Source organism: Megalobrama amblycephala, linkage group LG9, assembly GCF_018812025.1.
Source record: "Megalobrama amblycephala isolate DHTTF-2021 linkage group LG9, ASM1881202v1, whole genome shotgun sequence".
Lineage (NCBI taxonomy): Eukaryota > Metazoa > Chordata > Actinopteri > Cypriniformes > Xenocyprididae > Megalobrama > Megalobrama amblycephala.
Window position 1 is genome coordinate 11666678 of NC_063052.1, and position 23218 is coordinate 11689895.

Below are 23218 nucleotides of genomic sequence, written 5' to 3' on the forward strand. Positions count from 1 at the left end.
TCAATGCTTTCCCTGCTTTAACTACAAGCAAGTTGCCTGGACATTCCAGCTATGACTAATATTTTTCTGGCACACAGAAGTGAAGCCCTAAGGAAAAGAAATAGAGGAGCGCCATTTTGCGAAAACGTGTTATTCAGCTTCTTTAGGCCTAATAAGTATAATGTATATTCACAATATTTCTTATTTGCCACAGTTTATGACCGACAAGAACTTGCCAATTATATGAGACCATAAAATCTCTCTGAAAAAATGGTTGTCTGACATTTTTTAAAAACCCAGAAAGTGTCGCCTACTTAAACAGAACAAGCACTTGTCAAACGCATGTGGAATCTGCCTGTACAGACGTCATTAACACTTAATGACAATAATGGGTGTGAGTGTGTTACAGTCCTGCTGAGGAGTCTAATTAAGTACTCACAGTCTATGAACTTTCCCATCCTGTCCAATTAACTATTTAAACAGTGGGTGGGCCCTAACAGACCTAGGAGTTTATTAAACTGAAGAAAACAAACATGCTTTCACATCAGTTATCATTATAGAGTTTCTATTTACACCAAATATAGCTTCATTTTGTGCCCAAAACAGTAGCTCTCTTTCTGGTACTTCAAGGACACATTTACTGCAGGCTGATAGGGAAAGGTCCCAAAAAGGCAGCATCCATTTATGATTTTAATAAATGCAATCATATACACTGAAAACAGTATGTTGTTTAGCTATTTGCACAAATATAATCTAATGCCATTTGCACTTGCATCTGCTCAATCATTATGAAGTGCTTAGTGAGTATGTGTTCATGTGCCTATTCATGGACAACACAATTGCATCTTCAGTACTCTTTATAATAGTACCAATTGCAATAGTAACAAAGCATATATCATGTAGTCAAAAACAGCTGATGCTCTTAGTTCAGGGGCTGTTCACACAGAACGCGTGTTACTATTGTTTTTCAGTGTAAACGCGCTAGATGGACATCTTTAACCATTGCGCATTACACTTTTCCCATCTTGCACATGACAGGCGTTCTGAAAACGCATCACTCAAGTTAAAAAAAGTTCAACTTTTAAATAAATGTGTCTCTAGACCTTGCACTTTTTTCATTGCATTTTTAGCAGGAAAAAACGTGTTTTCATACAGAATGCGTTTTTGCTGTTAAAAATGCAAGACGCAGGTCAGTGGAATGGAACGCATGTAGGTGTAGAGATGCATTTTTTGAGCGGCTGTGTCCGAAATCAACCCCTATACCCTTAAATAGGGCACTATTTGAGAGGACAGCCATTTGTAGTGGTGCCAAAAACCATCGTGGACATTATTGGGCGCACTCATTCAGTCCCACAATGCACCACAATAACGAGTGTACAACCAATGTACAGTATGCTCAACGGCTAGAGAATACCCATAATGCACTGTGAGTGTCGTGCCGAATAAATTCCCGCAAATCGCCAGAAGATGGCGCCTGCAGTCGAATCATTTCAATCTATTCATTTTACAAACCGCTGGTCCAATGTGGGTACAGCGTAATTTCATACAGGTATAACTTCCTTTTTAATTATCAATAGTTTCCATGACAAGGTTCAAGATAAATATTTTCATTACTACTGAAGTTGCCAGTAAACAGCAAGTTTGCACAAACTATGCAAAAGCGGAAGCCCTTTCAACGCACTAGTGTCCGAATTAGCTCTTATTCTCCTTCAAGGGAGAATGAGGGTATAGGGGGGCGATTTCGAACACATTCGTCTAGCTTGTGTTTACATAGAAAAAGAATGGAAAAGTAGCACAATGAATGGAAAAAATCCATTCTGTGTGAACCAGCCGTTAATTACTGTGGGATTACATGGGGCTACAGCCAGATAAATATTATTAATGATTAAAAGCTTCAAAGCACATGCATACTCATATTTATGGTTTCAATCTGGTAATAATTTCAGATTGTAAAGCAACACTGGTAGACACAGTAAATGTATGCCACCAAGGTTCTGTGTGCTTTAAAACGCCACATTCTGCAGAGGACAAGTGGTGGATTCTGGCTGCAGACATGTCTGGTCCTGTGGCCACTGAGAAAGGAGGATCTGAAATTAGATCTCTCAGACCGGCCTTTACTCTTCTGTCTAAAAGAGAACTCAAGTAAAGGTCTACAGCAAAAATCTACAGCAAGAGTTTGAAAAATGAAGGAAAAAAGCCAGCCAGTTGGTCATCTATGTGTGGATAAAAGACAAACAAGAATGATAAAAGGGAGAAATCTTGGTTACACTTTATTTCGATGGTCCACTTTAGACAGTAACTCTGCAAGAGTTTAGAGTAGAGTATTAGTAGGCTGTTAGGTTAGGGCTAGTAGAATAAGTTGATATGTAGTTGCAAAGTTACTTATAGTAGAATGTCTGTTGGGAGCATCAAAAAAAAAAAGTGTTAGCAGATATTAAGCAGACAGTCTCTAATACTCTAATAACTGCTAGTTGACATGCAAAGTTAGTTAGTAGAATGTCTAAAGTGGCCCATTGAAATAAAGTGTTACTGAAATCTTTTCTTTTTTATCCAGTTCACTGAAAGCTAGGATGAGGGTTAAAGTTTTCAAACATATTTTTCAGTCTTTCTTGGCCTTAATTTATCAGATGAAACATTTTTTTTTTTTTTAATATATAAAAATGACAATGTAATATTTTTAAGTCATTTTTAAGCCATGAGGGTCTTAAGGGGTCATCACTGTTTTTCTTGTCACATGACAACAAAATGGCTTCCTGCATGTCAGTTATGCCACACTGACTTTTCCACACTGATTTGCAGGAGATATATATATATATATATGCTCCACTGCATACTTTCTTAAGAAATAAAAATAAAAGTATAAATGAATACAAAAATTTTCTTTTTCCAACAATTTCAGTCCTTTAATGATTTTTTGACTTCTTCTGAGTTATTCCACCCAGACTTATTTTAAGCACCACAAAAATGTCATGACTTTATCCATAACCTAAAAACTTTCATCACTGAAGAATAGTCATTTTTGGCTGAATTGAATTTTTAATGTAACTCTGAATAACCAGGAAAAAAGATCGCCATGTCACTGACCCACGGAGTTTACAAAAGCTTTACTGTAGGCAAAAACAACACTAACTGCACACTGCGGCCAGCCTTTATAATTAATAGTCTGCACATAAAAAAAGAAAAATGTTTCAGTGTGTGATATCTACATTGCAAATGCATTTAAGTGGAAAAAAAAAAAAAAAAAAAAAAAAGTAGTTTCGTTCAAACGCGCGCGCATGATGATAGTGATGTGTGTTTTCACAGTGTCTAAGACTGACTCATAACGAGAATTCTTCAGTTAGATAGGCTATATCTCCCGCTAATTCGGGGTCAGAAGCGCATTATGAAGATGCGTCAAAGGCGCAAAATGTGCCAAGTGTCCGCTTGACGCGCTCGGACCCATCCATCCCATTGAAAAGCCTGAGAAAAACGGAAAGCTTTTCTCTTTTAAACCTCGACCATGTCCACGTCCTCAAAAGAATGGATCTAATTAAAACGTTGTACTCGTCATCATTGTCAGAGCATTGCCAAAGTCTGAGAGAGAGAGAGGCAGGGATGAGGGCAGTGCTAGGATGAGAGTCATATAGAGTCTCTCTCTCCCATTGGTTTGGGGGCTCACTCTGGACACGCAGTCAAGGGAACCTCCTGCCATATAAATAGGGCTGGTTGCTCTTTATTATTCTAGCATCACGGCAGCAGGTTCCTGCTAAGTTTGGAGTTTATACCACAACTGTATGCCTGCTTGAGTTAAACCAGGGCACTGCAGCACAAGGAGTCTGCATGTCGGTTTAGACATGCTCAGCTTTGTGGATACCAGGATTCTGTTGCTGCTTGCAGTGACTTCGTACCTAGCATCATGTCAATGTAAGTCTGAAATCTGCTTTTTTTTGTCTTACCAAGGATCTTAAGGCTTTTTCTTTCTTCTTCTACTGGATTTGCTCCGCTTGTTTGGTTGAACCTTGCTGGGAAATTACCTCAAGGAAAGCTAGAACTACATCTGAAGAATTGAGGCGTTTCCTTTTGGCTTTCCACTGTAAAATCCAGCGGATCTTTTTAATGGATACTTCGTGGTCTTGGATATTTTCATCTGTTGCGATTGAGAAACGGAAACACATGGCATAGTTATCAAAAACTATTATCAAAAAAGTTTAAAATGTAAATATAGACGGACAGCTGCTTAAACGTGTTTAGTTTATGGTCAGGGCGCTGTACCTCATCTTTGTCCCAGACTCCAGGAGTGTTTTTTAATTATGGGGGGGTCTGTAAAATCTGCCCCCTGCCGGCTGAAGTCTGTAACAACTCATTTAAGCAACATCATATAAAATTTACTGATTTAAACTCTTATTTAAATGAACTCTTTTCAGTGTAAAAAGCAGCAGTTGTTACTTTAAATAATATCCAAATGTTAAGCCATATATATATATATATATGCAGAGTGACTTCAAATATAGGCCTATCATAAAGTAGAATTATGCCTCTAAAACACAAAAGTGTTTTAAAACGAGCTGATTTAGTAAAATATTCTTACCTTTTAATATTCTATAGATTATCTTTAGAAAACAACATTTGGCATTTAATGTGGCATTAGGTCATCACTCGGTAGTCAAATACGCCACCTGGTGGAGAATAAACGACATGACACGTAGCTGCTCCTACTGGATAAAAACTTTTTAGTTTAGTGGGTGTCACAGTTGGCACTGCAACCGGAAGGCCTAAGCATGTAAACAATACCTGATAACCTCTATAGGGTTAGTGTTATCTGACAACCTCCAATGCATGTCACTAAAATAAATCAATGAATACATTCAAATATATTCAAAAATACATCAATACAGTATTATATATACAATGGGACTGGACACATATATATATATATATATATATATATATATATATATATATATATATATATATATATAATCAAAAGATTGCATATTTTGTTAATTCACTTACTCAAATGTACTATATTACTTTATTTGAACTCAAATTAATAAGTACTTAATTAGTAAATTAAGTACAGAAATAAATATATTAATTAGGAATAATTTTATGCTTTGGGATATAATTTTTTAGACACTGCACAGTTTTTACATCCATTCGTACAGGTGTTCAATCATAAGAACAAATTTAACTGCAAGTTACTAATCTTTTAAGGTTTTGCAGCAAAATACACATACAAATGCACAAAATTAAATCCAGGCCTACTAAAATTAGATCCTCTCATTTTAGCAACAATGCAAAAAAATAATAAAAAGGCATAATTCTCATTCTGTCATTTCTATTTTACACATTGATTTTTGCATGTAAGGATATTGTATTTATCATAAACATATACAGTATTGTTTTATTCTTCTGAAATGCTTACATTAAGTGAAGCCTATAATAATAAATAGTAGAACTGACTTGATTTTTATAAATGTTATCGTATTTCAACAATTTGTGGAGTGCATAACTCTAATCGATCACCTCTGTCTTCCCCTTTCTCTCTGTTTTTCCGTTCTCTTCCTCCACCCCCATCTTCATCATACAGCGGTCAGTACACTCGCATGAAGTTATTTCACTTGTATTAATAGAGATATTTACCTTACCTGATCCCAAATCTCCAAACGGATGATGATATTCGGTGAAAAGATCCTTTGGTCAATCTCAAATACAGCAGAGCATTTTGGATTATCGGAATTTCTGGGTTTTTCCTTCTTGCCTGTGACGGGAAGGAGGAAAACAGTCCATTGGCTCAAGCAAATGTCAGTGAAACTAGAGACCACCTTATCCTGCCTACCAGACAGCCTGGGCACAATGGACCTTTTTAGATGGCCTGCTCAAGAGGTGGACTCAAAGTAACAAAATCAACATGCCGCAGAAATTCCTCCAACCTGGTGGATTTTGCACAGCAGTTCCCTCAAGTGGACATGCGTAGCATAGATTATTGGAATTGGCATAAATATGGCATATTATTTGGGATTGAGTCAAACTGCTCACCTGAATATCACATAACAGTATTGATCACCAACAGCAGAAGGTGCTTAAAGGAGCATGAACTTCAGTGGGACAGGCTCACTGTCCTGTTGACCTGAGGTCTGTGTGCTCCTTAAAGCACCTCTGTTGCTACCTTCATTAATATCTAAAATTAAGTTCAAGCATGCAGTTAATAGTATTTACTGGACAGTGCATGTTATAACTCGTTATGCAGACTAATTTGCATGTTTGTAGTTTGAAGAACACAAGAAATGCTTTTAATATGAGCTACTGCACATCACATGACAGATGGAATAAATAAATCCTGTATTTATTTATTCACTTTTCAATGTGCAGTTATACAAAGGTTATGGTCATGTTTATAGTGTAGTGAAGCATATCTAACCGACTCAAACCTGAAAATGCATCCTGCACATGCATATGAAAAGCAAGTGTTCTTCATATGAAGGTCTTAATAAAGAGACAATAAAATGTTAGACTTTAAAACATGGCTCTCTGATTATACTTTTCTATAAACAGAGCCCCAGGGGACCAAAAGGACCCAGAGGTGAGAGGGTAAGTACATATCGTCATTTTTCAGCGTTATAGTTATATTTAAAAAGCAGAGCATTATTACAAGGTGTTTGACTTACTCATTATCTATAATGACATATGGACAGGAAAAAGCTTTCACTACGTTAGCATAGTGGCTAGTTCACGTCAATACTACAGATTCACCTCACATTTTAAAACATTAGAGCAATCACAACTAGCTTAATTTTGTTATTTATACTTGTTCTACACAGGGTCCTAAAGGACCAGATGGAAAACCCGGCAAACCTGGACTTCCTGGGCCTCCCGGCCCTCCTGGCCCCCCTGGTCTTGGTGGAGTAAGTTTCTGTTTTAAACTAAAAAAACTTTTCCAGACACATAAACTTGTTTTTTTACATAGCGGTTGAGTGATTAAAGCTTGCGGGTAGTTATACTCGAGGCTCATGCTCCTCCCGTTAACCCATGACCGAGTCATATTTAACATTTGACCTTTAACCTTTGCCCTGAACCTTGGCTTCAAAATGGCTGTGAGCTGTATATAGGACAGAAACAGTTTCATAATTTAAGTATGAAAAAAAACAACACATTTAGAGAATGTTTTGTGCCTTCCAATTCTTTCTAATTATTTTTTTTAATGATAGCGGAATATTAAGTTCAGTATTTTAAAATGAAAATATTCTAATACTGGTTTTTTTACTGAATATTTGCTCAATTACTTTTGTAGAACTTTGCTGCTCAATATGATGGCGCGAAAGGACCTGACCCTGGCCCTGGACCAATGGTGAGTTCTTATCAGCTTCAGTCCATTTCAGTTGTGAATCCTTTCTGTTAATATTAAATATATTAAGTTTATATTAACTGTGTATTAAGTACTTCGGTACTAAAGTAAAGACTTTTTTTGCCGTATTACTGTTGCAGTGTCCAAAGATTGAACCATTGCTGAGTTTTCAGGCCACTCATGTTTACTTTCACTTTCACTTTCTCAGGGTTTGATGGGACCCAGAGGCCCATCTGGACCTCCTGGTGCCCCTGTGAGTATTTCCTTCTTTTTAACTGGATTACAAATGTAGATTTGATTAAAAATATAAATACAATTGAGTGATTTAGAGTAAATTATCAGTTCAATTTCATCAAATATCATTTGCATATAGCCTGTGAGTATTTATGGCTCAAAATGTGACATTCCTTTATTCCTTTTCCCATGAATATATAGGGACCTCAAGGATTCCAAGGACATGCTGGTGAGCCCGGAGAGCCCGGACAAGCTGTAAGTACTCTTGCTCAACACTATTTCACACAGTTTGAAAATGACTTTTGAACTTAAAAGCTGATTTTTCCCTCTGTCATCTCATTACAGGGAGCTGTTGGTTCTCGTGGTCCTCCTGGACCTCCTGGCAAAAATGGTGAAGATGTGAGTGCTACAATATACTTGACCATGCATTAAATTCACCCATTTATACATGCTGTGTCTCTTGACCTCCTCTTTTATATTTCTCTCTAAGGGTAACAACGGCAGACCTGGAAAACCTGGAGATAGAGGAGCACCTGGAGCACAGGTAAGGGCGTCAAAATCGACTTTTTTGTTTAAATCAAGCATGTTTGTATCTACCTCAGTGAGGAGCTTCATCTTTGCTCTTTCTTCTACAGGGTGCTCGTGGTTTCCCCGGAACTCCTGGACTTCCTGGCATGAAAGGACACAGAGTAAGTGCTTAGTGTTGATTAATGACAAAAAGATAGCCATCAATTCCAACATTTCTTATAGAAGATATACTGAAGTGAGAGCTTACATGTAGTTTCAAGAACATGTTTTGTAAGTAATCTCCTTAGTAGCAATTTTAATTTTGATCTTGATTTCTTGTTCATCAGGGTTACACTGGCCTTGATGGACGCAAAGGAGAGCCTGGTGCAGCTGGTGCTAAGGTAATAATCACACATCATACAAAAGTTTAGCAACCTAAAGTTTGTGTGTTTGTTTGTTTGTTTTTAATGCCATGGCGGCTTCTGTGGCTATTTTCATGGCGAGAAAAAAATGTGATAAAATTATATCAGGTTTTTACAATTTATTTTTGCTAAAAACTTGGTTTAACTTAATTTCTTCCAAAATATTAACTGAATAAAATAGGTTTCTCACAGGGTTAAACCCAGCACAACCTAAAAAAAAACATGCTTCAAACATGCTAATATTAAAAACTTCAATAAATATATAAAGAAATGAACCTGCCACTTTAAAAATTCATGAAGTAATTCAGTTTAATGGAATCGAAGTGCAATTCAAGCCAACTTTCATGTATGCATGAAAGAAAGTGCACTTGCTAATGCTTTACATGAAAAATATTTGTTTTATGTTTTTACGTTCTGACTTGTGAAGATTTTTTGTGTAAAAGATGCTATAAAAATAACATGCATTATCATTATTGATAATATTACTCATAACGTAGAGCCCATTTAATGAATAACTTCAAATCTATTGTGTCATATTCTAAAGGCTCACATTTGTCTCTTTTCATCAGGGTGAGAATGGTGCTCCTGGATCAAACGGAACCCCCGGACAGAGAGTAAGTCAAATATTATTATTTACTCAGTCATATAAAAATGTTTAATGCATATCCCAATACATACCTACTTCATCTCTTCATCTTCAGCTCATATCTCATTCCTCTTGTTGCTTAGGGTGGACGTGGTCTTCCTGGTGAGAGAGGTCGTGTTGGCCCTTCTGGCCCAGCTGGTGCTCGCGGTGCTGATGGCAACACTGGTCCTGCTGGCCCTGCTGTGAGTGGACTGGCTGCCCTTTGACCCTTCTGTCCCCTAAAATGTGCCTTATGGCATAATCCTGAAGTATTCTAGTATAAGTAACACATTTTCTCTCCTCTCAGGGTCCTTTGGGAGCAGCTGGTCCTCCCGGTTTCCCTGGTGCTCCTGGACCTAAGGTATGAGTGACAGCTCAAAACTAAATTTGACACCTCTGCATTAAAAGAATATGCCAGAAGATAAGCTAATACTGGCAGTTCATATCATTTGATTAGATCTCATGCTCTACTTATATAATATCTTTCCTTAATTTATTATAGCAACCATCCTTCTTTTGAAATCTGTAATTTACAATGTCTATAATAATATTTCACAGGGAGAAGTCGGACCTGCTGGTCCCTCTGGCCCATCTGGACCTCAGGGACAAAGAGGAGAGCCAGGCACGAATGGTGCTGTGGGCCCAGTTGGACCCCCTGTAAGTGCATTTTAAATAGTTTGCAGATAAATTCGTCTGATTTTCATGATATAAAAAATAATCTGTCTCTCTTTGTACTTTTACAGGGTAATCCTGGTGCTAACGGTATCAATGGTGCTAAGGGAGCAGCTGTGAGTTTCCATACATTATATACTACTAAATTTGAACTAAACATGTTCACAAGAAATGTACTAATCAATTATGGCAAATAATTGCCAAATAGTTTGTATTAGAATTATTTTTTGCAGTATTTTAAAGGTACACTATGTAACTTTTTTTTGTTCATGATGTATTTCACAATCCATCTTCCAAACCATGTTTTTTTTCTTTTCCTGAATAACTATGGTATGCCTATTATAAGTGCTTATATTCTACAACCACTGGAGTAGCCCAGTACCTGCATAACTCATCACAGACATAAACAGAGAAGACACATGCAGTTAACATAGTGTACCTTTAAGTTTAAAACTAGCTTAAGTGTCAAAATTCATAGTAAATCTTTGCATTTACTCTACTGTCTAAACTTGAAAGCAGTGTGCTTTATCTTAAAGTAACACTTCTATGTATCCAACCTTTGTAAATGTTAGTTGTTCTTAGTTTTTTAAATATATTTCTGATGTCTTCCACAGGGCCAACCAGGAGTTGCTGGTGCCCCTGGTTTCCCTGGCCCAAGAGGAGGCCCTGGCCCCCAGGGACCTTCTGGAGCTTCTGGCCCAAGAGGTCTTGCTGTGAGTACCATGTGATTCATCACAATGTGTATTAATGATGTACCCAATTGTTAGCAGCCATTTTGGGGTTTTGGCTGGAAGAAAAAAACAGGCTGGAAAGTTTTAGAGAACTTTAAAGGTCTGTTCACACCAAGAACGATAAATATAAAGATAAATGTAAAGATAACTACATTAGCATCCATGACAAAGTACGATATCGTTCTGTTTGTTCTAAGCGCATGCTGCAGGTTTGTCATCTGCCGCTTTAAATGTTACAGCTCTTTAAGGCAGAAGGGATTCTGATTGGCTGTCAATTATTTTTATCATTTATCAGCTGGAAAAATTATTCTGAAAGTGAATCCAGTGATTTCATTTCTCTGTGCCGTTATCGATATAGCTGTGTTGTGCTGTTCTTTTACATTTAGGACAATTTTTAGAACTATATCTTTATGGTTATCATTACAGTTAATGTCCTTGGTGTGAACGGGCCTGAACAGATTCATTATCAAAAATTCTGACATGGAGAAAAAGCAGCTTTCAGGTTTATATTTTTAAAAAGGACACGTTTTCAAATGAAAACACATCCACACCTACACAACGTTCCAAAATTGCACAACAATCATGATATGGAAGTATTTTGCAGTCAAATTTATATAACATAGATCAACAGTAACATAATAACATAGGTCTTTAGGTCTATACATTCGTTTTTATTTAAACAATATTTTACGAAAATAGTTTTGAGATTAGATGTTAATCAGAAGTAACACGAATTGAGCGAGAATCAGTTTAATCATTTATTATACATTAAAGGTAGTATGAAGGCAATTCTACTAAATCATCCCAATTTAAAATTTTCTGTTGCTGTTTGGTTTTTTTTTTCATTTCGGTGTCTCTGCTGTCTATTCTTTTTAACAATGAATTTCTGATTTGTAACATCTCATAAGTGGAACACTGAAACAATGTTCTAACCTTTGAACTGTTTTGCTGCTCAGGGTGACCCTGGACCCGTTGGAGTGAAGGGAGATTCTGGTGTCAAGGGTGAGCCTGTGAGTAAACACACTTTCAAGCATCTCAACATATTTTATAAAGCATGCAGTCGGTGCTCTAGCTGAATGCCCATGCTCACTTCCTTTTTTGCCTGCTTCCTGTACAGGGTAGTGCTGGTCCTCAGGGACCCCCTGGTCCTTCTGGTGAAGAGGGCAAGAGAGGCTCAACTGGAGAGCAGGGATCTACTGGACCCTTGGGAATGCGTGGACCTAGAGTAAGTTTGATCTTGTTTTCATCAATTGCAAAATTGTCAGAAAGAGAATGGAAAAGCTTGACTATCATTATTAGAGTACTATAGGGACAAAAACAAAATAATAAAAATGTGGACAAGGAACAGATCTGAAAGAAAAAGTACAGAACAACAATACAGAAAATAAAAAAAGAATACAGTGGATTAAGTGGGAGCTCTTCCTGTAAGAATAATGCATCTATTGGACTTGATCCTATGGTTAATTGTTAGCATAAAATATGCTCATATATGTAATTGGTTATGGTTTTTTATTATGTATTTTTATTAATCTATGTACATTCATGTTTCTTGCAGGGAGCCGCTGGTACTCGTGGTCTGCCCGGTCTGGCTGGAAGATCGGGCCCAATGGTAAGGTTCAAGTGATATTAAACATCCTGTTCTGTATTGAATCAAACTACAGTAGTGGCCAAAAGTGCTGTCCGGAGAGGATATTTGTTTTTAAATGACCCTACTATTTTGATTAAACCATCAAAATATGAGGAAAATATCTTATATTTGGCAAAATGGCAAACTACAGCTACAGGCTTTATATTACTATGCAAAAAAAATGCATAAAACACAAAAAGCTAAAAAGAAAAAAACAGTATATTTAGCTGTTCTCTCTTGTTTTTGCATGTGTTCATAGTTTCTTTGTATGAAAGCCTGGCCAAAAATTATGTCCACACAATTTGGCATGTTTCATTGCGTTATCACAAATAAAACTATTGACTACAAGCACAACTATGCAATATGCTTAGAAAATCTTTAACAATTTTTTAATAATATTTGAATAAAGGGTGAAGATGTATTTTTCTACGCCAGACATCACTTTTGCCCACTAGTATATGTATATATACAATCTGACTGTCATTTAGCTGCTTTGGAAAAGCATAGATCACTAATCTTAAGGTCATTTAAAAATGAATTTATATTTACACAATGATAGTCTCTAAAAATCCATGCAGTTTCACATTGTTCTGATGCTTTTTTAAAACACTAACCTTTGGAATCTTGTACCTCAGGGCATGCCTGGTGCCCGTGGTGCCACTGGTGCCCCTGGAGCCCGTGGACCTCCTGGAGATGCTGGTCGTGCTGGTGAGCCTGGTCTTGTTGGGGCCAGAGTGAGTATCACAATTAGCCTCCCACTACTTTTTATCTGTTCACTCCATTATGACAAGGAAAATCTGTAGATTACAAACCAAGACACATATGAAATACACCTAATCTCTACAATTCTACAGGTACATTTTGAGATCAGTCATTCTTGATATAAACAACACCTTCATCTTGTATCTTTTAAGGGTCTCCCTGGTAGCCCTGGCAGTTCTGGACCCCCTGGAAAGGAAGGGCCTGCTGTGAGTACAATCGCAATTTATATTTTTGAGTTACCCAAAGTAATTTCTGTAAACATGCAATGAAAAAAATTGATAATGAAAGCAATGACAAAAAATATTATGAATATTATGAGCATTGTGCTTTGTGTGCACTCATCACCAATTTATATGCCATATTCTAGGGTGCCGCTGGTCAAGATGGTCGCTCCGGCCCCCCTGGCCCAACTGGACCCAGAGGCCAGCCTGGTAATATTGGATTCCCCGGTCCTAAGGGACCTTCTGTAAGTAATGACTCTATTTTGTGCATTTCATCTTTATTTAGAGCTTCAAAAAGTATCATTGAGCTTATCAATAAACCTCCTTGCAGGGCGAGGCTGGCAAGCCTGGTGAGAAGGGACCTGTTGGCCCAACTGGACTGAGAGTAAGTATTTCAGAGGGAGAGAGAGGAATATATGCTATTCATCAGTATCATTCTCAAGGAGCAAATTATTGGTTATTGAGCTGCTCTGATTCAGTTCCTTACTTTTCACTTAGGGTCAACCTGGTCCTGATGGTAACAACGGCCCTGCTGGTCCCGTCGGACTTGCTGTAAGTAGGCCATCTTAAATTTTCTGAAATGTGGATTAGCACATGATCACTTTTTCTTATTGGTAACAGATTGTTGTCTTCTCAATTAGGGTGCCCCAGGTGAGAAAGGAGAGCAGGGACCCTCTGGTGCTCCTGGTTTCCAGGTGAGTGTCACGTCATGCCTGCTGAAACTTTTACAAGCATTTTTTGAAGATTATATATGGTCTTCATTCAAACGAAAACTTTGCTAAAAGTACTGAAGTTAAATCTAAGAATTGTTTCTCAAACTTTCTTGTCTTATGTACACCCATAACCCTATCTGTAGGGCTCAAGTACCCTCTATTTACAGCAAATGTGGCCAGAAACATGTTCCTTTTAACTTATATTACGCTGCGTATCCTTTAGCATAATCACAAATATTACTAAAGCAGTTGTTATTACAATTACTGACTTTCAAACTAAAAACAATCAATACAGTGGGTGAAAAACCTAGTTCACAGGCCATTGTAAGCAATGCAGACAAAAGCAAAATCAAAAGGTTTCCATGTAGCCCTTGGGTTCACCGAAGGTTGGGAATCACTGTCATAGACAAATAGCATAAGATAAAGTTGTAATAGTCTTGTATGCATTCTACCCATTTATCTAGTGACTTCTCAACAACTTATGTCGCTCATTCAACTTTAACAGGGTCTTCCTGGCCCCGCTGGACCCGCTGGTGAGGCTGGCAAGCCCGGAGATAGAGTAAGTTCTTGTCACGATGAACATCTTGCATTCAATATATAATGAAAATAAATATAAATTACTTAACACTGAATATTTGGTGGTGATGAGTCAATTCTTACTTTAGAGCATGTTTTACCCAAATTTTATTGGAGAATGAGAATTTATTGTTCTCAAAGCTCAGCTGCTATGCAGCTTATGCAGTTATTCACTTGCATAATATTGGATGTCATGCAAATCATTTACAAATCTCTCAACAGGGTATCCCTGGAGATCAAGGTGCATCAGGACCTGCTGGCGTGAAGGTGACCTACCTATCTCTGATTTCTTGTTCTATGTTTATTTTCACATTCAGGAAAATAAATGACTGTTCTTCCTCCCTTTTATCACTTTTTAGGGAGAGCGTGGTAACCCTGGACCCGCTGGCGCTGCTGGCGCTCAGGGACCCATTGGTGCTCGTGGCCCTGCTGGTACTCCTGGCCCTGATGGAAACAAGGTAGGTATACGTGTTACCACACGTCATCCAGACAGATCATTTATAGGAGTATAACTGACAAAATATATATTCTACAGGGAGAGCCTGGTGCAGTTGGAGCTGCTGGTGCCCCTGGACACCAGGGAGCTGCTGGCATGCCTGGTGAACGTGGTGGCGCTGGCACCCCTGGACCTAAGGGAGAGAAGGTATGCGTTAGAGCAAAGATCATGGTCTCCATAATGATGAAACTGCTTTGGTGAGAATTTTTGATGTACCTGTACACCAAACCTGTATGACTTCTATCTGACTGAAAACATTTATCTAATACACAGGGCGAACAAGGATACAGAGGACTAGAGGGCAATGCTGGAAGAGATGGTGCCCGTGTAAGTATACCATGTACCTTTTCTCATTTTGTATTTAATAACAAAATTGCATACATTTTGATTCTGTGGTACTTTTCTTTAATTTACAGGGTGCTCCTGGACCCAGTGGACCCCCTGGACCCGCAGGTGCTAATGGTGACAAGGTAAAGAGCATTTTCTCAGCTGTTATGTGTGATCAAAGCAGAGAATCAAAAGCGACACCATTAAAATGATTATATTTAATGGCATGCCACTAACAGAACGTTAAAAAAGATTCTTGAAGTTCTCAAGGGGCATGTAATTTGCCTCCTTGGCCTACTACTTGAAGAAGAAACCCCTGCTGGCAAGTGTCACAATGTGGCTAAAATGAAGAGAATCACTCCTGCCCTCTGCTGGAAAATTCAAACAATATTCCGTCATTCAAAATCACTGGAGTTAGGTTAATGCCATGATATGAGTGATTCAATTTCAATGTTTTTTATTTGATTATAACATACAGTCTCTGGAAATATTTAACAATGGTGATCAACAGTGTATGATTCTTACTATATGATAAACAGCAATCAAACTTTGCTGCATTTTTTTAAATCAGTTTTTTACTCCTCAAGTATGACACAGATCTGTTTTTAGATGACAGTGTGAATGGAAAAAATGACACATTTTCATTTCCGATACTGACAATTCTATTCTAGACCACTTGCACGTGTTAACAAATTAGAAACATGTACGTATTTTTCTTTTCCATCAAAGTGATGCACATGAAGCACTGCACAAGTGCAAAACATACATTTAAATATATATATATATATATATATATATATATATATATATATATATATATATATAGATGTGCATTAGGTCTCAAATGTGGCTTTGAACAGTGAAAACAACTGAAATGCTAATGCATTGATTTAAGACTGGAAGTCCAATGTTCTTTTAATTTCTTAGGACAAAAATATACTAAATGTCAAGAAATTTGTTCAGCATGATTAAGGTGTTTTAGGACTCTCACAAATTTAGAACAAATGGGCCTCATTTAATTAATTTGAACAGCTTCACAAAAAAATGGAATAGGGACTACTTTTGGCATGAATGTAGCTGAACTCTTTTGATGGATCTCCAAAATGATTTGAATGACAAGTACTTCCTTGGGACTTGGGACAGTTAATTAACTTGGAAGACTGGCAAAAGTACAAAAAGTATTTGTGAAGATAATTTTGAACAAACTTACCTCTGTGTTCTCTTTCAGGGTGAGACTGGCTCCTTCGGTCCTCCTGGACCTGCTGGTGCTCGTGGTGCTCCTGTGAGTATTATGACAATTTTTTTTTTCACACATTGTCACATTTATCACACATTGATACCATGATCCTTTCACTCTTGCAGATTGTCCAAAATTGAGGAACTGACTAGAAAAAAATAACTGTTCATAAGTTACAATTCATGCTCGTCTTGTCTTGTCTTTTAGGGGGAGCGTGGTGAGTCTGGCCCTGCTGGACCTTCCGGTTTTGCTGGACCCCCTGTAAGTCCACATGAATTCTGCTACTAAAGAATGCTTCTTAGTGATTCATACATTAAATTTAAAAGTCCAAATCAGCTTTTTTTAAAACTCTGAACAGACATGCAGTGAAAACTGACAGGGACACAATGTGTCTTGTAGGGTGCTGATGGCCAGACTGGACAGAGAGGTGAGAAAGGACCTGCTGGTGTAAAGGGTGACGCTGGACCCCCTGGCCCTGCTGGTCCCGCTGGCAATACTGGACCCCTCGTAAGTTTGAGACTACATTTAATATGGCACATTTAGTGGCGAAGAAAAGTGCCTAACTGAGACTTTACTTCTTGGGTATAATTGTAGTAGTATTGATAAATGATGTCTCAGTCAAGGATTTCTAGTCAACACTTCCAAGCAAGGATTTATATACCTTTTTTGTGATTTTGAATTTGTATTAAATGTTTTGTGTGTCTTTAGGGTCCTTCTGGTCCTGCTGGCCCACCTGGTGCCCGTGGTGACAGTGGTCCCCCTGTAAGTATGCTTTTATGAGAGTTTATGGAGTTTTCATTTGTTTTGTTGTGTGACATTTACTACATGTGACCCATGAATTTCTGGCTCTATCCTAGGGTCTGACTGGCTTCCCTGGTGCTGCTGGCAGAGTTGGACCTCCTGGTCCTGCTGTGAGTAATATCAGATAACTATAAATGAACTTGTTCTGACCTTAAACTTCAGATCCTCCGCTTGCTTCATTTCAAGATATAATGCTATCTTTATGGTCTCACATGAAATCTGGTTTTCTTCCCAACCATTAGGGTATTGTTGGACCTGCTGGTCCCACTGGTGCTCCTGGAAAGGATGGCCCACGTGGTGCTCGTGGTGACGTTGGCCCTGCTGGTCCCCCAGGAGAGAATGGAATGATTGGACCCCCAGGTCTGGCTGGTGAGAAGGGATCTCCTGGAGAGTCTGGCGCACCTGTAAGTACTAGTTGAACAAGCCAGACCATGTTAATTGCAAAGTATTAAGTATATACTATGTCTCATGATAAACTTGTTCTGTTTAAAAATAGGGAGCACCTGGACCTGCTGGGCCTCAGGGTCAGCTGGGATCTCAGGGATTCAATGGTCTTCCTGGCTCCAGAGGTGACCGTGGTCTTCCCGGTGGCCCCGGTGGTGTTGTAAGTGCCCTGAACAATGTCCAGATTTTGTCCGATCAGGTCAAACTAACTTGTTACAAGGTAAATATTGATGATTTTTTTGTGTACTTTAGGGTGATGCTGGAAGAGTTGGCCCTGCTGGTGCCCCTGGTGCCCGTGGTCCTGCTGGCAACATTGGCATGCCCGGTATGACTGGTCCTCAGGGTGAGGCTGGACGTGAGGTGAGTAACAGTTTTACTTCATCTTAAGAATTTGCAGGGTACTTTTTTCATACAATATTTACATATGCTTCTGTGTTGTTTTGTAGGGAAGCCCTGGTAATGATGGACCTCCTGGCCGTCCTGGTGCTGCTGGCCTTAAGGTATACAGCTCTGATATGAATTCCGACAACGCATTTATCCAAATTGGTCCATCACTAGCTTATCGTATGACTGTTGTCTTGTAATAAATCTTAAAGTTTTATTACCAGAACAGATTGTGTTATATATAAATGACAAAAAGTAACTGAACTGGACTATTTCAACTGCCAGGGTGATCGTGGTGAGCCTGGTTCTCCTGGATCCGCTGGACCTGTTGGTGCTCCTGGACCCAACGGACCATCAGGCGCTGTTGGCAGACCCGGAAACCGCGGTGAATCTGTATGTGTCACTGAACAAAACCACAGCATTTACTGAATTATAAACAAATGAACTAAACAATCTCTCATTTACACACCCTTCAGGGACCTTCTGGTTCTGCTGGCCCTGTTGGACCTGCTGGAGCAAGAGGCGCACCTGTAAGTGTGTCAGACAGAGTGACCCAGGAAATAGCTTCTAAGAAAGTTTCTTCCTTTTTAATTACTTCCTGTGTCTCTCTTGTTTAACAGGGCCCTTCTGGAGCTCGTGGTGAGAAGGGTGTTGCTGGAGACAAAGGAGAAAGAGGCATGAAGGGACTTCGTGGACATCCTGGTCTGCAGGGAATGCCCGGACCCAATGTAAGTGGCCCAATGTAGCTTTGCTGATAAGCTTCAATGTCTTTTTCCTGTTAGAACAGTTTGAACAGATTACTAATGATTATTAATGAGCATAAAAGACTCCAGAACTAGAACAAATGTAACTGTCTTACAGGGTCCTTCTGGTGACAGTGGCCCTGCTGGTATTGCTGGTCCTTCTGGTCCAAGAGTAAGAAACTTTCCCATTCTCCAGACTTAAGATTTTATCATGCAATTGAGGAAATGATCATAATGGTTGTGTGCAATTTGTCTTCAGGGCCCAGCTGGTCCTAACGGTCCCCCTGGTAAGGACGGTTCAAATGGCATGCCTGGTGCTATTGGACCCCCTGGACACCGTGGTCCTCCTGGTTATGTTGGACCTGCTGTAAGTAAATATACATTTGAGTATTTCTTTGACATTTTTCAATTCATGTTTCCAGAGACAACTAAGTCTGAACAATAAGACAACAAAAGAAAACAAATACATGGAATACATATAATATAGAAAATACCATACCTTACCTTGAGATGGAATGTAGAGAAAACATGAAGTTGTAACCATAAATATGATATGTAGTTAATCAATGGTGTGTTTGACTGCAGGGTCCTCCTGGATCTCCTGGTCTTCCCGGACCCCCTGGCCAAGCTGGTGGTGGATATGACACATCTGGTGGCTATGATGAGTACAGAGCTGACCAGGCCTCTCTCAGGGCCAAGGATTATGAGGTGGATGCCACCATCAAGTCCTTGAACACTCAGATTGACAATCTGCTTTCCCCTGAGGGCTCAAGGAAGAACCCTGCTCGTACCTGCCGCGACATCAGGCTGAGCCACCCAGAATGGAGCAGCGGTAAGTGACCAAAGCAATTTCAGGTCTTTCTTTTTCCAATAGCTCTAACACTCTTAGTGCTTCTGACTTTCCCTAATTATCTGTGTTGCTTTCTTCCCCTGTAGGTTTCTACTGGATCGACCCCAACCAAGGCTGCACCATGGATGCCATCAAGGCTTACTGCGACTTTTCTACTGGACAGACCTGCATCCACCCCCACCCCGAGAGCATCCCACAAAAGAACTGGTACAGAAGCTCCCAGGAGAAGAAACACATTTGGTTTGGCGAGACCATCAATGGTGGTACTGAGGTAAGTCACAGTATTTCACAACCATTGGGGAAGTCAGAAAGGACAAAATAAATTACTGTTCAAGATTTATAAAGAGAAAGCAGTCTAAAGGTTGCATTCTGCCATTCTCTTTTCAGTTTTCTTACAATGATGAGACCCTGAGCCCACAGTCCATGGCTACTCAGCTGGCCTTCATGCGCCTGCTGGCCAACCAGGCAGTCCAGAACATCACCTACCACTGCAAGAACAGCATCGCCTACATGGATGCTGAGAATGGAAACCTGAAGAAGGCTGTGTTGCTGCAGGGCTCCAACGATGTGGAGCTCAGGGCGGAGGGCAACAGCCGCTTCACTTTCAGCGTCCTAGAGGATGGCTGCAGTGTAAGTTCTCTTTTTACACTTTGATTAAACAGACAAACTCTTCATCCAGTTAGCAAAAAATATATTAATATTATACAATCACAGAGGATAGTGTTCTTTATGCATGTGAGACAGACTGTCACAATTACATGAGCTAGCAGAGGCGGTCCATACATTTTTACATCACAGCATGTTTATGACAGTTTGATTTTTGGCAAAAAAGACGTCACTTAACATGTTTTGTCTCTTTGTTGCGTCCCTGCAGAGACACACTGGCCAGTGGAGCAAGACAGTCATTGAATACAGAACGAATAAACCATCTCGCCTTCCCATCCTCGACATTGCACCTTTGGACATTGGTGGCGCAGATCAAGAGTTTGGTTTGGACATTGGCCCAGTCTGTTTCAAATAAATAGACTCATGATAAATTAAACAAGAGAAAGAAAGAAAAAAGAAAAATCTCTGCCCTTCTTTCTGTGTTTTTTATACTGAATGCTGATTTTTTTCTGCAAATCCACTTGCTTAAGCTGGGCTCTATCGGAGAGGACCAATGGACTGAACGGAGCATTGCGCAATTCAAATTAATACAGCAGCCCAAAGAGACGCGGGATAACACCATGTTATGGGACATGTCATCATTTTGTAAAATAAAAGAAGTGTAATAAAACCAATGAAAGTATACATCACTTTGTGGTCTTTGTATATCTTCCAAAGAGGAAGTTTAAAACCACAATTTCCGTAAGGTTTAAACTACCTCATGTGTAAAGGAAAATAATAATCAACATCCTAGTTGTCACAAGTTGGTACTAAGGCTTCAAGTTCTGTCCTGTTTCAAAGGTGCTCCAATACTTGAAGCAGTGATATTATATGGTGCTAAACATGCAGCTGTGGAGAAAACCACTGTTACTGTATTACTTTGTATTGTCTCTGAGGAATATTGCACAGGTCCCCCTGATAACCCCATTTTTAAGCAGGTGGAATATTCCTAAACCTGATGTTTGTCTGGTTTTTACTTTTTGTTTCATTTGTTTTTGTTTTCTCAGAGTTTTGTTCGGATTTTTTTTTTTTTTATTTTGTTCAGGCATTACATTCTTTTACGCCCCCAGTGTTAATACTGACAGCACAGTTCGTCCATTTTAAAGGGTTGCAGAGGCCTCTCTCTCTCAAAACAAACCACAAAGTTTATTGTACCTATTTTGTATATGTGAGATGTTTAAATAAATTGTGAAAAGTTCTGAAAATAAAGCATGTCCGATGTTCCGAAACACGTTATTCTATGAGTTAAGTGCTTTAATGTTGAAAAAGATGTCTGACTTAATTGGACATTCTGGATGCCTGCCTGATTTCTAATTCTTAAATTGACTAGCAAAGGATTTTAATGTGTTTATTTTCAAAACATGAAATGGGTTTTCTATTTTATTCAAAGAATGGGTGTTTGTCTTTGCAAATATTATTTTGAATTACCGTACGGAGCTTACTTTCCTCTGTTCTTAGCTATGACATGTTTTTTTAGATGGCAAAATCTTTCTCACTTTTGGATCAAATAAAAAGGCAGTCACTGCAACTCGGCATGTTTGTATTTGTAGAGAATCCAAACATGTAGATTTTTACATAGAAAAGATAGCATTGAGTGCCATACTTTGTAGCAAATACCATACCAAATAGCATTCCTGCCAATCCCAAACAGAACAGGTTTCTTTTAGATGTTTAGGGTTATCCAACATCCCCACTCACATTCTTTTCATATAATTTTTAAATGTCTCTCACTTATTTCAGGGCTAGGTTTTGATCTGACATAATACAGAGAAATGTATTAACATGTCATGAGGTTCAAGAGGGCTACTGTACATTTTTTGAAAGCATCCACTTCTGACCTAACTCTGTGGGAGCCAATTCCAGAATCCCCTACTAAACTAAAGATAAAGGTTGTGTCCGAAATCGCCCCTTATATCCTTATATAGTGCACTATTTGAGGAGCCATTTGTAGTGGTGTCCAAAACCATAGTGGACATTATCGAGTGACAGGAAATGCGAAAGACTGTCTTAGGTCTAACAAACACTAAATTCACACTATCTCTTTTACTGCTTTGGAACGGTATTTGAGGTTAAGAGTATCTCATCATTCATCACGTTCAGGAACTCACATGCTCAGATATACAGGAAAACATTTCAGTGTAAGGTAAATTAATTAGATATTACATATAGGGTTGAATTCATGTTGATTGGGACACTTTTTGCCATTGAGATGACTGGGAAAAAGTGTACCACTTGAATTCACCCTAAATTTCGAAGTAAAATGCAAAGTGTTGCATATTTTATTGACAGAGATGAAAAACATTTACAACTGCTTTTTTATCACTTCATTAGATGTACCACAATTAAATTGTGGTGTATGTTACAGTACACAGACACTACTGAACATTTAGAAATTTATCTTAATGTTCAAAGTATTTAAAAAAATCTAAACGTGTAAATAAAACTCTGTAAAACTTTACTTGCACTATAAGCATGTCCCATCGAGTAATCAAAAGTTCAACAAATACTTGCGGTCTTCACACCCGCTTGAATATTTGGACCAAACACAAGAAAAATACTTCATGTAAGTACTTAGACAAGTGGTCAATTGCAAAGACAGCAAGTGTGGCCATTGGGACAGGCCCGATGCATGAATTCCCGCATCTCGCCAGAAGATGGAGTACACAGAACTTCTGGGCCTCACTGTTTTCTCCAAGTAGTGCTCACTGCAGAGCCAAATTATGTCCAACTCCCCCCCTCTGGATGTAATAGAGACAGAGCACATTTAAGCCACGCCCACACCGGGGGGGAAAACAATCCAACCGTCTCCATTGACTTTGTATTGCGTGAGGCTGCCTTATGTCATTTCTGACTAACAAAATAAAACAGAACAAGGTCTAAAAGCTGCTATGTGACAAG

At 38.8% G+C, this 23218-nt stretch overlaps 1 protein-coding gene across 1 annotated transcript; it reads left to right on the forward strand.

Annotated features, from left to right (window-relative positions):
• The first annotated feature begins 3689 nt into the window (after positions 1 to 3689).
• On the forward strand, positions 3690 to 21549 carry col1a2 (collagen, type I, alpha 2). Its single transcript, XM_048201574.1, has 50 exons — positions 3690 to 3882; positions 5549 to 5550; positions 6514 to 6549; positions 6780 to 6863; positions 7250 to 7306; positions 7512 to 7556; positions 7739 to 7792; positions 7883 to 7936; positions 8028 to 8081; positions 8173 to 8226; positions 8392 to 8445; positions 9036 to 9080; positions 9196 to 9294; positions 9399 to 9452; positions 9650 to 9748; positions 9835 to 9879; positions 10378 to 10476; positions 11451 to 11504; positions 11612 to 11719; positions 12050 to 12103; positions 12757 to 12855; positions 13036 to 13089; positions 13251 to 13349; positions 13436 to 13489; positions 13603 to 13656; positions 13746 to 13799; positions 14323 to 14376; positions 14616 to 14660; positions 14753 to 14851; positions 14929 to 15036; positions 15163 to 15216; positions 15306 to 15359; positions 16445 to 16498; positions 16661 to 16714; positions 16853 to 16960; positions 17162 to 17215; positions 17311 to 17364; positions 17497 to 17658; positions 17751 to 17858; positions 17951 to 18058; positions 18145 to 18198; positions 18368 to 18475; positions 18559 to 18612; positions 18703 to 18810; positions 18944 to 18997; positions 19085 to 19192; positions 19411 to 19657; positions 19762 to 19946; positions 20063 to 20305; positions 20550 to 21549. The coding sequence occupies exons 1-50, from the start codon at positions 3813 to 3815 to the stop codon at positions 20694 to 20696; spliced, it is 4059 nt and encodes a 1352-aa protein (XP_048057531.1). The 5' UTR covers positions 3690 to 3812; the 3' UTR covers positions 20697 to 21549.
• Positions 21550 to 23218: the final 1669 nt, after the last annotated feature.

What these genes read in the sequence shown, in the direction of transcription:
- col1a2 (XM_048201574.1), top strand. Translation starts at nt 3,813, where the DNA reads ATGCTCAGCTTTGTGGATACCAGGATTCTGTTGCTGCTTGCAGTGACT. An exon ending in CTGGTGCTCGTGGTGCTCCT is followed by an intron (nt 16,499 to 16,660) that starts GTGAGTATTATG and finishes CTTGTCTTTTAG; the next exon opens with GGGGAGCGTGGTGAGTCTGG. An exon ending in AGGGAATGCCCGGACCCAAT is followed by an intron (nt 18,811 to 18,943) that starts GTAAGTGGCCCA and finishes ACTGTCTTACAG; the next exon opens with GGTCCTTCTGGTGACAGTGG.